The 13,692-nt window shown below is 49.5% G+C and overlaps 2 protein-coding genes across 2 annotated transcripts; one reads left to right on the top strand and one right to left on the bottom strand.

Moving 5' to 3' along the window:
• The first annotated feature begins 298 nt into the window (after nucleotides 1-298).
• LOC120695469 (beta-glucosidase 30-like) lies at nucleotides 299-5,479 on the top strand. The gene is made up of 7 exons (XM_039978710.1): nucleotides 299-424; nucleotides 617-683; nucleotides 843-874; nucleotides 4,286-4,361; nucleotides 4,473-4,550; nucleotides 4,816-4,903; nucleotides 5,044-5,479. The coding sequence occupies exons 1-7, from the start codon at nucleotides 299-301 to the stop codon at nucleotides 5,462-5,464; spliced, it is 888 nt and encodes a 295-aa protein (XP_039834644.1). The 3' UTR covers nucleotides 5,465-5,479.
• Nucleotides 5,480-6,133: 654 nt separating this feature from the next.
• LOC120696148 lies at nucleotides 6,134-6,943 on the bottom strand. Its single transcript, XM_039979290.1, has 2 exons — nucleotides 6,390-6,943; nucleotides 6,134-6,312 (listed from the first exon to the last, which is right to left on the bottom strand). Exons 1-2 carry the CDS (start codon nucleotides 6,603-6,605, stop codon nucleotides 6,220-6,222), a joined length of 309 nt encoding a protein of 102 aa, XP_039835224.1. The 5' UTR covers nucleotides 6,606-6,943; the 3' UTR covers nucleotides 6,134-6,219.
• Between the last annotated feature and the right edge of the window lie 6,749 nt (nucleotides 6,944-13,692).

A 13,692-nucleotide genomic window follows, 5' to 3' on the forward strand; every position in this document is an offset into this window, starting at 1 on the left:
TAGGACATTAGAACTTGGATCCGAACATACTCTAAATCCTGTCTCGCTCTCCATATGCTGCATGTGATGAATCCTCTCGGTAATGAGAAGCTTAATTAAGTCCATGGACTCATGTTCCCTCTATCTAGATTAAAAAAAAAATCTCGGCGTGGTAATTGAAAGAGCTGGGTAAAGAAATAGTTTCTGGGACAGCAGGAGATGGGCTTTTGCTGCCGTTCCCTCTACAAATAGCCCTCGGAACTGACAGTGCTGGCACCAACAACTCCGGCTCCGGTTCTTCGGAAATCCTGGAACCGGCATGGCGAGGCGGGCCCTCTCCGCTCTGCTTCTAGCAGCCCTGGCGTGCGACGTCGCGTACGCCAAGTTCGGCAGGTACAGCTTCCCCGAGGGCTTCATCTTCGGCACCGGCTCCGCGTCGTACCAGGTGATCGATGATCGACGGTGCTCATCCCTGCTGCACATTCCTGACCCTCCCTCATCTCTGTCTGTGTGTACAACCATTCGTTCACCACTCAGCAGCCATGGAATGTTTGTTGCCACGTACGTACGCTGTTGCTCGAACCATGTATGTGTACAAGCATCTGAGCAAGTTGGCGCCTTGCATTTTTGTTTGCAGTACGAGGGTGCTTACAAGGAAGGAGGCAAAGGCCCCAGCGTGTGGGACATCTTCAGTCACATACCAGGTCTCTACGAATTTATTTACATGCGTCCTCAGTTCTCTCTAGTAGTCCCTATTTGTCTGAATATGAGCTACTGAAAGTGGTAGTAGACTGGTACTAAGTAGCTGACATGCCGAAAATCTGCGAACGGCTGCAGGTAAAATAAGAACAATGATACTGGAGATGTAGCGGTTGACTTTTACCATCGATACAAGGTGATTGCTTGGAATACTACTTGTTATTATGTATCTATCTATTACATTAATATAAGAGAGTACTAAAATAAACTACCACGTTTGCTGAGAGAGTCTAGATTTCCACATTGATCTAAAAGGAGAAAGGTTTACACTTTAAAATTTTATAAAGATCTAATAATCTAATTTAAAGAGTCCATATTGAATAAACTAATAAATATATAAATTCAAAATTCAAAAATAGAACATGATCAAAGAGTCCATGCCGAATATAGAGTAACTAAGTTAGGAAATAGGAAACTTAAAAAATTAGCAGTTGATCAAAGAGTCCATATCAAATACAATCACTGAATAACTAGATTTAGGTTTATAAAATTAGAAAATTAGCACTGCACGAAAAGAGTTACAACTAATAAATAGCTAAATTAGCTATTGAATCGTAAGAAAATTAGTAGTTGACCAAAGAGTCTATATCGAATATGATTAATAAAAAAATAAATTTAAGAATAACAAAATAGAAACATATTGGTTATAACGATTAAGAAGCAAATTAGGAAGGAGAATAATAACTTTGGTAAAGTTCCACCAAATACATAAAGTATTAGTGTTTGTTTGTTGGGACTTCTCCAATAGTTTTTTTTATGGCACCAATAGTTATTTTAAGTTACACCAATACGTAAAAATAAAATGACCTCATCCAAGATGTCCAAATGAAATCCCGAAACGAGTTACAATATAGAGAGAAAAATGGCTTCATTGGTTTCTCCTTCCTCCTTGAGGGACCGTAAAGGCGACCAGAGAGGGGGTGAATGAGAGCCAATTAAAAAATTCGCGAGCGAAACCGATTTGGTCAAGTCCCAAGAGTACACCCAAATCCTCTCTTCTAGAGTGTGCAAAGTGTAGCTATAGCTGAGCTAGACACCAAGCAAAAACTCTAGGAGCAAGCCGCAAAGAGATCGGATCAAGAGCGGAGGGCAAGCAGCAAAGATTGCACGGTATATGAACACCGGTTAAACCGACGTGCGAAGAAAATCTTCACCGGTTCAACCGACGACACAGAACCGGCAGCAGATAAGAATCACTCACCGGTTAAACCGACGCTACGGTTTAAACAGCATCGGTTCAACCGGCGATAATACACCGGATGATCCGACAAAATCAAACTCAAGCGTCGGTGCAGTTGTCCAGAGAGGCAACAAACAGACCTGTGAGCACCGGTTAAACCGACGTGCACAGAGGGCACCTCGCCTGTTTAACCGACGTGTAAAACAATCACAGCACAGAACCGCTCACCGGTTAAACCGGTGAGGAGCAAAATGAACTCGTCGGTTAAACGAGTCAAACAACAATCAGAGAAGCACTGGCTCAGTATCACCGGTTGATCCGATGCACAAGAGAGAGAATGCACCGATGCAACCAGACGAAAACCATAACACGTGATTAATCCATTCACCGGTTGATCCGACGTAAAAGAACGCAAGCGTCGGTTCGACCGGTGATAACGAGAAATCCTGCCCGAGCAGAACAGGTTTTTCAGCCCGCGATCTTTGGAAAAACTTGACGATTGGATGATCAAATCAAGTCCAAAGGAGCTCAAATTTTGGGGAGATGAAGATGATGACTTCAAGAACACATCCCCAAAAGATTTCAACGAAAGTCCTCACAGATTAAGAGGAATCGGAAGAAATCGGAGCAAGAGCGGGGTTTTCTCTAGAACGCAAAAACTTCAATTCGTGGAGACTCGTGATTCCGGGGAATTTAGCACTAGGCTAGATGGATTAGAAACACCCCAAGGAGTCACAAAATCATCTAGAAACCGCCCTCTATCTCATGCACAAAGAACACAACGGGAGAACCAAAATTCATCACACAAAAAACATTCAAAGTACAAGATTGATTCAAATTCAAAAGCCCCGAGGGCACAAGGAGGAGAGGGTCTTCTTTCCCGATCAATCTTAGTACAAAGTCTTAAGAATCTATGGATGAAAACCTCAATCCCTAGAGAGGAGAAGGGAGGAGGAAGGAAGAGAGGGAGGGGCGCCTGGGAAAGAGGAGACGCCTGGGCAGCCAGAGAGAGAGAGAGAGAGGAGAAGGGGTGAGGGGGTATTTATGGTGCCCACGCAGGGGTCAAAAATACCCTTAGACTTAAACTAGAGACTAAAACGCTCGTAGGGGCTAAACCGGAAATATCTACATGATCTCATCCGACGGCCGAGGTTCTTTCTTCAAATCGAAGTCTTCTCCGCGATGCCGCCACGTAGATGAAGATCCGGTCCGCGGTTTTGGAGGGTCCGCGAAACCCGGGTAGGTGGCCGGTTTTGAGAAAACCGCCAAAACTCTACGCGCGGGAAGATTCCCGCCTCCACGCCGTGGCCCTGGACGCCGTTCCCGCCTCGGCCTCCTGACGGCCCTAGACGCCACCCGACGCCCGTCACCTCCTCGCCCGCAGCGAGGCCCTAGACGCCGTCGACGCCCGTTCCTCCGCCAGTCCCGAGACCGACGCCCGTGCCTCCACGACTTGGCATCTTCAACCGCCGTTCGCCAACTTGGTTTTGTGGCGCAAACCAAGAAATCCACCATCCACCGGTGCTTGCGCCCTTGATCCAGGAGTTGACGCCACAGCTGCCGCCCGGCCCGAGCTCCGATCCCGGCTGCCCTTCACCGCCATCCACCGCACGGTCCATCGGCAACAGCACCTCCACGGCAGCTCTCCGTCGACACTCGACACCCGTGTACCTACAACCAAAGACCAAGCACACGATCACACCGCACGGTTGACAATTCCCTCATCACAACCAGGAGTGAGTACTTCACATTCCTCACTCCTTAAGTTCTAAAGTATTCTCAGAATTGCCACATTACCAATAAGAAGCTCCTTGACAAATATTTCAAAAAAAAAATTGTTTAGGCTCCATCAAAAATATGATTTCACTGTTGAAGTCAAAAGTAATTTTAGAAGGAGATGAGATCCAACCAAACAGGTCATTAGTGTGCAATTTAGGGAGTATGTTTACAACTCCGAAAAAATTATTAGAATAACAATGAAGAAGCACAATTGAATAGCATTACCTTATAGGGGATAACTATGAGTAAAAGAAAATAGAGAAATAAAATTTGAACACGAGTCAAATCCTGAGATAATGATGATGGTCCAGCATAGAGATTGTACCTTGGCAATAGTCAATTGTAGTATGTGATGGGAAAAGATACAATAGTTGTACGACAATATAGGTGTATGTATACATGAGATTTAAGAATTGATTGAAGATATATATAGTAGAATAAAAAACTAGCTAGCCGCGCTATTTGCACGGGAGACCTTGCTAAATAGCCCTGATCGGATAGGTCATTTTGACATTGCTGAATCGAGCTATATATATTTATTAGTAGTATGTGCTAATGATTGGTAAATGGAATCTGACCAATTTGCAGGAGGACGTGAAGCTCCTCAAGGACATGAACATGGATGCCTTCCGGTTCTCAATTGCCTGGACCAGGATCCTGCCAAGTGAGTACATACTGAATTGGTGTGCTAATGATCGATGAGCCTCGAGCACACAAGCTCCATCTGGATCACTAAATTTCTTTGCTTTTGCTTTTGCATGCATTGCTGCTGCAGCTGGCTCCCTGAGCGGAGGAATCAACAAGGAAGGGGTGGCCTTCTACAACAGCCTCATCAACGAGGTCATCGCAAATGGTAGTCCATCAATTAACCAATTGTCCTTACCATCCATGCAGCTTATTCTATAATTAAATTTTCAGAGTTACCGGCGTGCTATTACTAAACAGTATTCAGTAACTCACTAATATGATAAATAATGTTCAGCAACTTGATAAATTTTAGTTCAGTATTTTGACGATTATTTTTGCTAATAATAGAAGGTGGGTGTAGAATAATGTTCCCGTGTGTATATATCATCAATATGAAACCGACATAATAATAAAAAATAATCTCGTGATAGGGCTGAAGCCATTCGTCACCATCTTCCACTGGGACACGCCCCAGGCCCTCGAAAGCAAGTACCAGAGCTTCCTCAGCGAGAACATCATGAATGTGTCTGCTACATGTCACCACCGATCAGCATGTGTTTTTGAGTGGCACGTGTCACCGAGCAGTCGTTGCTTCTTGTCCAAAAGAAGAAGAAGAAGAAAACTTTGCTCATTATTAGTACTACACGTTCACCGCGCAGCCAGGACTACGTGGACTTCGCGGAGGTGTGCTTCCGCGAGTTCGGCGACCGCGTCAAGTTCTGGACCACGGTCAACGAGCCCTTGTCGGTCGCGTCGCAGGGGTACGGCACTGGCGTCTTCGCCCCCGGCCGGTGCTCGCCGTTCATCTCCGCGTCCTGCACCCCCGGCGACTCCGGCCGCGAGCCCTACGTGGTGACGCACCACATCCTCCTCGCCCACGATGCGGCCGTGGCGCTGTACCGCGCCAGGTACCAGGCGGCGCAGCGCGGGCAGGTAGGCATCACGCTGCCGTCGCACTGGTTCGTGCCCAACACCGACACCGCCGCCGACCGGCGGGCCGTGCAGCGCTGCCTGGACTACATGTACGGTTGGTACCAGGGCCCCCTCGTGCACGGCGAGTACCACTACCGGATTCACTGACTTTGCTGAGTGACGGTTACACTCGGCAAAGGCCAGTTTGCACTCGGCAAAGTGTAACACTCGGCAAACACCACTCGGCAAAGGCACCCACGGCACAGTGGTCTTTGCCGAGTGTCGAATTTCGAGCACTCGGCAAAGACTTTGCCGAGAGCCTTGGCACTCGGCATAGGAGCCACGTGGCGCGACCCTGGGCGGCATCTTTGCCGAGTGCCTAACGGCAGGCACTCGGCAAAACGGCCGCCCAGGGTCCCGCCACGTGGTCGCTTTGCCGAGTGCTGGGTCTGGCACTCGGCAAACTTTCAAATCTTTGCCGAGTAACTAACGGTAGGCACTAGGCAAAACGGCCGCCCAGGTCCCGCCACGTGGTCGCTTTGCCGAGTGCTGGACTTTAGCACTCGGCAAAGTGGATGTTCTGCTGACGTGTGAAGGCCACTTTGCCAAGTGTTTTTGCATAAGCACTCGGCAAAGTTGACACATTTTTTTCTTTTTTCTCTGTTTTTCAATATAAATACAACAAAAATATATATAAATGCAGGGACATTATAGGCGGTTATAACAATAAATATATAATTGACAAATACGAGAATAGCATCAATACAAATAACGAGTCCATCACATATATCACAAGTCCGATAGACAATACATCACATAGAACGAGTCCATCACATATATAAAGTCTAATACATAAAATATGTCCACAAGCTAAGAGTCTATCGACGCGCCAAGTCCACTAGTGTACAAGCTACGAGCAGGTGTCACTCACGGTCAGGTGGGGGGCAAGATTGCCACGGAGCCGCCGGCGAGTTCTGGTCCGGAGGAGGGTCATTCGATGCGTTCCACGACTGATTCTGCAAATAGAAACACATAATTTGAGTAAGAATAACAAAGATATAATAATTAATATCTACAAACAAAGCATACTCACGGGAGTGTCAGAAGGTCCTGCAGGAAAGTAAGGCTGAGCTGGTAAGGCGAAGGGAGGAGGCGGCGTCGCATAGTTCATCGACGCGCTAAGTCCTTGCATCCAAGTGACCATGCTGTGCAACATAACCGACTGCTCCTCCCTCAGCTTCCGCTCCTGCTCCAACTTGGCCTCGATCTCCATTCGGCACCTCATCTCCTCCTCAAACTTAGCCTCCATCTCGGCCTACAAGATTTAAACCTCCATGTTACAATACGAAGCAAAGTTTCATTTTAATCATAGAACGGCAACTAAATCTAAACTAACCTGTCTCTGGTGCATGCTGGCCACTGAAGTCTCAGGCCGTGGGCGTATGGGCGGGATCGAGTCGGTGGTACTTGCGTAGACGTTCGGCTTAGACTCTAGTAGGTAAAGATAGGTCCTAATCCCACCCGACCATGCGTAGATCATGTCAGTTTATATGATCTACTCCTATCAAAGACAGAATTTCGGCAGCACCTCCCCGCTGTTCTCCAGATACACGTCCCGAAAGGGAGATTGTGTATCCGAAGAACAACAGGGAGATGATGCCAAAACTCTGCCTCGGATCGGAGTGGACCATATAAACTAGGGTCAGTTGGATCCATGCCACTCCAATTTCTTGAAATTAGATCTCATGTTGAAAATCATGCCATTGAGTGGCATGATTTTCAACATGACACCCAATTTCACGGAGTTGTGGTGGCATGAATCGAATTTTCCCTATAAACTAACCCCATCTACGCATCCTCGGGCTGTCCAAAAATGTAGACAATTCGAAACAGATACGGCCATCAATATGCAAATATCTGCATACTTCCAACCGTATCTTTTTCGAACGGGAGACGCCTAACTGGTGTATGTGTTATAACATATTCGCGGGTTACTCTTCAAAATATAATTATCAATAAACTAACTAAATATAAAATCCATTTGTCGATATCTATATAATCTAAAATAACCTAACTCAATAAACTAAAGCAGCCTTAAAAGTATTATAAACAATTAACATATAAAATCTATATGCACCTAAACTAAACCACTCTAAATATACTATATACAAAATCATTTTAAATAAATTAAATAAACAACATCTAAATATTGAACTAAATAATTTAAAAAAATACCTTGGTGCCTCGGCTGGGGAGGCGTTGGCGGCGGCGGGGAGGGGGCGGCGCGGCGCGGCGGGGAGGGCGCCCTTGGGCGCCGACGAGCCGTAGCCCGGCGGCGGCGGCGTGGAGGCTCCGGGCCTCGAGCCTCGGGCAGGCCGCCGGCGTGGAGGCGGGGCTACGGGCAGGGAGCCGCCAGCGGCTTCTCGCCGCAGCGCGAGGCGGGGACGGCGGCGGCGCGAGGCAGTGCCAGGCGGCGACGGCGGTGGCGGTGCGAGGCGGCGGGGGCGGGGCGGCGCGAGGCGGTGTGGACGAGGCTGGTGCGAGGCGGCACGAGGCGACGGTGTCCGGCGGCAGCGGGGCGGGAGCGAGGCGGCACCAGGCGACATCGCCGGCGTCCGGCGGCGGCGGGGCGGGGCGGGTCGGCGCGTGAGCGAGGTTTGAGTGAGCGAATGAGTGAGGGCGCATGAGCCGGTGGGGGGGGGGGTTATTACGACGCTTTGCCGAGTGCCCTGATCTGGCACTCGACAACTCAAACTCAAATAATAATTTCAAACTCAAATAAAGATAATTAGAATTGCAAGTTTCATGATTTTATACAAGAAAACCTATTATTTCATGTGTTTCTAATGTCAAATTGAATTTATATCAACAAATTGAATTTTATGCAAGAAAACCTATTATTTCATGAGACTACCAACTAAATAATTTGCCAAAATAATGCAACAATTTATGGTTCATGATTTCATGCAAAAACCCTATTATTTTATGCATTTAAAGATCAAATTAAAACTAAAACTAAATATATTGATTTTCATGCAAAAATAATTTTAAATAAAGATAACTAAATAAAAAATTAACCAAAATTTCACAGGACACTTGTTTTGTTGTTATTTCTCTATATAAAAAGTTTCACATTGAGAATCATATGAGACTTTCATTTCAACCACAAATCGAATCGGATACTACGCATCTCTCTAAAACTTCTTCGGAGATCCTCCAGCTTATAAGCGACGTATCTTGTCACGTGTCTGAAATGATGTAAATTTTTTTCCACTCCATCCTAGCATGAAACCAAGAGATTTGCACAACTACCATAATTTTCAGATATTGTATGCTATTTTTGGTTTTTTGCGAACGTCTGTGCACACGCTTGTGATCAAGTTTCCTGATAAAGATGCTTCAACTTTTAAGTTCTTTCGCAGATACGACATCAGTTTGGATTCAGGTACATGAATATCAAATTTCCATTCATTGATTTCGAAATTTCGACCCACTACTAATTTTAAATTAAATTCGACCGATTATTCCCCGCACACATAAAATTAACAGAAAATAGTAAACCAATCAATAAAAGTTTTTTTTATGTTAGTAGGGATTAAATTATCAAATTTAAGTAGGGAGCAAAAAAATTTGAAGGACAAAAGAAAATTTTTTTAACCAAATTTGTCGAGTGCTGTAACATCCCGTAATTTTTACGGAATGTTATAAACTCCAAAAATGCGAGTTTTCGAAAACTTTTTGTGTGGAAGTGATAATAGCTAGAATAATCTAAGAATGTCTTTTTTCCTATCTCAAAATTCCTAGAATTTAAAACCTAATAAATATAAGGATCATATTGTTAGAGTTGTTTATTTGGATTTTATTTGGTGTTATTGAATCTACCTTGTTTAAAATTGTTTGTTGGACTTTAGCTAAATTATTTTGAGCTTGTGTGATTGAATTGAGTGGAGTTGAATTTGATTAAGCCAATCAAATTCAAACTCAAATACTAATGTCTAACCCTCTATCTCTAACAAGCCCACCTAACCCAAACCTCTAACAGGCCTAAACCTTCAAACCAGTCCAGCCCGTGCCGGCCTACCTACCCCTTCGCCAGCTACCGCAGCCCGTTTAAGCGCGAACCAGCCAGCCAGCCCAGCACCGCCGCTCCCTTCATCCCGTCTCGCCGCCAGCCTGGGCCCGCTCGTCAGGCGCCCCCCTGTTCCCCTTTCTCCTTCATGCGGACACAGCCCGTCTCTGCTCTGCTTTGCCTTCCGCCGCATCGTGCGGACGCCATCCTCGCTCCGCGCCAAGACAACGAAATGGCAAAGCCCTTGCCCAATCGACGCCTTCACCCCGTTTTGAGCCGCTGACAGGCCGGCCCCGCCTACCAGTCACCCCGGAGCGCGCCTCTGTTCTTCTTCTCCCCCACGCCTTTTTCCCTTTCCACGACGACGGCACTCCGCTCTGTTCCGCCCAACCACCTGCGCGCCCGCCTTTCCCGCCGGTCTCGCCTGCCTTGCTGGCGCCTGCCTGCTCTGCTGTCGGCCACGAACCCGCGCACCTCGACCTCGAATCGGAGAGGCCCTGGATGGCCGCCACGTCACCCCGTACTGCGGCCATCACATCACGGCCATTCCCCCTTGGCGTCCGTGCCGCCGTGGGACGCAAGCCACCTCTCGGCACCTCCTTTAAAACCCCAATCGGTCGCAAACCCTAGCCGCTATCTGCTTTTCCCCATCCGCCGCCGCTACCTGAGAAACAGAGGAAGAGAGGGAGAAGAGGGAGTAGGAGAGAAGGAGGCGCTCAGAGCCAAGGCGAAGAAGAAGAAAGAAGGAGGGATTCGGCGCCGCCACCGCGCCAAGGAGGAAGAGGACGAGCGCGATGCCGTCGGCTGCAAGGAGGTGGACGACCGCCGGCGCCCCGAACGACCACGCCGCCGTTGCCGCGCTGCACGGCACTGCTTCGACTCATCGCGGCCGCACCTCGCCACGGCGTCGAGCACCCCTTCCCCAGACCCGCCGGTGAGCCCGCCGCCGTAGCCGCCCATCCAACACCTGCTCCGCTGTCTGGATGCCATGAGTGCCGAAGAACCTCCGTAGTCAGCCGTAGGTCCCTGTCCCGCCTTGTCTGCAGGAGCCCGATGCCCCGCCGCTTAGACCCGCCGTCGTTTTCTACCGCCGCGTCGCCGCCGTGGGACGGAACACCGGTGCTCCGCGCGCGTGCGCCGCGAACGCGTCGCGGCTCTGGGTTTGCCCAGACCCTGCGCGTACTCGAGCCTGTTCGCCTTGCGCTGAACCAGGCCGCTGCTGCGACCTTTCCCTGTTCTGGCCTCACCCTTGCCGCCGTCGCGGTCCTGCCATGCTGGGGCTCGCATGCGCGTGCCATGTCCACCGCCGGCGTGCCGTGGCCTCGCCACTACCGCGCCGAGCGCGAACCCGACCGCCAGGGCCTCACCCCACGTCGCCCTTGAACTTGCCGCAGCCCCGCTCGGCGCGCCCACAACCTCGCCAAGCCTGCGGTGCACACGCACGCCGCCGTGACGTCGCGGCCTGGCGCACGCGCGCACGTACGAACCCGCCGGCCACACCGCAGCTTCCTGCGCGCGAGCTACCGTTGCTCGCGCTGAGCACTCACCCTCGCCGTCGCCGTGGGCCTTGCCCGCGTGCGCGAGCTCAAGCCACCCGGGTGCTCCGTCCTCTGTTCCGGCCAGCCACGCCGTGGACTCGGCGTTCCGAGCACCCACCCGCGTGTGCACCTGCCTGCCCTAGGCTAAACCCTAGGGCCAAACCTTGGCACGCTCAAGCCTGGCTCTGCCCTGAACACCAGATCGTCGCGCCGCTGCGGACCTAGTTCGCCGGCGACCTGTGACCTAGCCCTTGCCGCTGGATCCCCGCACGCCTGACCCTGTCTTGCCTCGCGCACGCAGGCTAACCTCCTTGCCTTCCCACGCCGAGCACCGCCGCCGTGCCTTGACCCGCCTTGTCTAGCCGCCTGACCTAGCTACGTCGCCGGATTCCGGTTCCGCCGCCGCTTCCACCCTTGTCCCGCGCGCGTGCGGCCCGGATCTGCGCCAAAACCGCCGCTTGACCTTGCCCTATCCTCGACGAAGCGCTGCCGCCGCTCGCCGTCATGTCGCCTGGAGGAATCCCGCAGCCGTTGCCGGCAGGAGGAAGCAAGAAAGGAGAGAAGGGAAGCGCCAGCATGTGGGCCCGCTCCGTCAGTGGGAAGAGGAGGAGAAGAAATGGAGAAAAAGGAGAAGAAGAAGATGGGCCACCCTCCACCAGCCCAGTGAGCCGAGCTGGCCTGTTAAGCTGCAGCCCGAGCCAGCCCGCCAAGCCGTGAGCCGCGTGGACCTGACCCAAGCCGAGCCAAGTGGGCCGCCGAGCCGGCCCGAACCTCCTTTTGGCCCGAACCTCCTTTTGGCCCGTTGCAACCTTTGACCTTTTTCTTTTTCTTTTACCCAGACCTGACACGCGGTGCCCACTGGTCATTGACCCAGTGTCGCTGACATGTGGACCCCACCTGGATGTGGACCCAGTTTGACCTGTTGACTTGGTCAACGTTGACCGGGTCAACACTGACGTCATCAAAGGCCATGATGACGTCAGCTTTTGGCGAACCCCGTGCTGACGTCATGCTGACGTCAGCAGGACATGTGGCACTCCCTGGTGCTGCCACATGTCAGCTTGTGTGTTATTCTTTTTCCGAAAACCTTTACTTAATTCCAGAGCCAGCCCCAGAGTCACCCGCTGCTGCTACAGTCACAGAGTCTCAGGTGACTCAGCCGTCCGAGCTTACCTCTCTCCTACAGCAGCTTGTCACTCAGCAGAGAGAGGATCGGATAGCACAGGAGGAGGCCAGGAGAGCCCATGAGGCTCAGCTTGCAGCGATACAGAGGGAGGCCACCCGAGAGCGTGCTGCAGCGGAGGAGCTTTTGTCGGGCTCATCGATCGAGTATCACAGAGGACAAACGCTCAGTTCCAGCAGATGGCAGCGTTGGGGAGAAAGCAGCTCTCCTGGGAGGCAGCAAAGGGAGCCGATGAGTGCTGCACCTCTGTGGCAGGCAAGGGCCACTGTGTTATGAACACGGTCGATGGGAGGCATTTTGAGGTGCCACTGGTGCACCTCAGCAATAATATCTTCATAGAGCTCTTGCAGATGTCCCATGAGGAGTTTGGCTTCGCGAGTGACGGGCGGATCACAATCCCTTGTGATGCTGCAGTCATGGAGTATGTTATGTGCCTGCTCAGAAGAAGTGCCTCTGCCGAGATAGAGAGGTCATTCTTGAGCACCATAGCAGTGCCATGCCAATAATGCACACTGCGGCACCATCAGTAGGAGTTAGTCAGCCGGTTGCTGTTTGCAGTTCCTAAATCTATGTGAAGTAGTTTTTCATAGGTTGTATGAAAAAGAGGATACTCTGCAAAGCCCTCTGATCCTGCAAGCAATCAAGCACGATGGCAAATTAGCAAGTTAGACCCATTTATTCTTGTTCTTTGTAAATATGCTTCATTTTGTTGACAAATGATTACTAACATTTTAGGACTTACATAGCAAGAAAACAAGTTCTGCAAGATCTTATATCTTGGAAAGTTGGAATCCAAAATTTACTGGAAATGGCACAACACAACTGCCTTTCTCATTTCCACTAAAGCAAATTATTGAGTTGCATGCACCAACCAATTCAACCCAAAAGCTTAAGCGGATGGGAAGATAAGGACATTTCACTTATACTTCAACACTCCCCCTCATGTGTAGGCTCCGCCAGGCCTCAAATGTGAAAATAGAAGTCTGCTGCAATTATTTTATTTAATTGCGCCTGCCAAGATTCGAACTCGAGACCTCCAGCCATGATACCATATTGAGTTGCATGCACCAACCAACTAAACCCAAAAGCTTAAGCTGATAGGAAGAGGTGGGCAATTCACTTATACTTCAACACAAACCATGCAGATGCCATTGCCTAGGTGAAATCATAAAATAGAAAAGTATGTTAAGCTTTGAACAATGGATGGGCCGTGCATGCTATTTAACCAAAGATGAAATTGTGGGCTCAAGCCAGCAAAAGTTCACCAAATTATGTCCATGGCAGACTATGCCCAGTAATTTTTTCTTTACTGATTTATTTTTCTACAAAGTAAATGATGTCCTGAAAATCCAAGTAAATACCCTGGAACCAAATAGTCTTACATGCAATTAATATTACTGCAGTTAAAGTAAGAGAAGCAGTATGGACGGATTCATAACCAGGGTCTGAACTTTCCAGCAAAAACTTGACTGGCATGCGAGTGAAAATAGGGAGCAAGCCCTCCGGACAATGCATGCATCTATGACAAAACAGATGTCACATGCAATGCTACAAAGCATGCAAACCATTGGTAGAAATTGAGATATGGAACTGCCGACCAAAATGC

This window comes from Panicum virgatum, chromosome 2K (assembly GCF_016808335.1).
Source record: "Panicum virgatum strain AP13 chromosome 2K, P.virgatum_v5, whole genome shotgun sequence".
Taxonomy (NCBI): Eukaryota; Viridiplantae; Streptophyta; class Magnoliopsida; order Poales; family Poaceae; genus Panicum; species Panicum virgatum.

Coding starts and splice junctions, on each gene's coding strand:
- LOC120695469 (XM_039978710.1), top strand. CDS start 299: ATGGCGAGGCGGGCCCTCTCCGCTCTGCTTCTAGCAGCCCTGGCGTGC. Junction 875..4,285: donor ACTTTTACCATCGATACAAG/GTGATTGCTTGG, acceptor ACCAATTTGCAG/GAGGACGTGAAGCTCCTCAA. Junction 4,551..4,815: donor CAACGAGGTCATCGCAAATG/GTAGTCCATCAA, acceptor ATCTCGTGATAG/GGCTGAAGCCATTCGTCACC.
- LOC120696148 (XM_039979290.1), bottom strand. CDS start 6,605: ATGGAGGCTAAGTTTGAGGAGGAGATGAGGTGCCGAATGGAGATCGAG. Junction 6,313..6,389: donor CAGGACCTTCTGACACTCCC/GTGAGTATGCTT, acceptor TTCTATTTGCAG/AATCAGTCGTGGAACGCATC.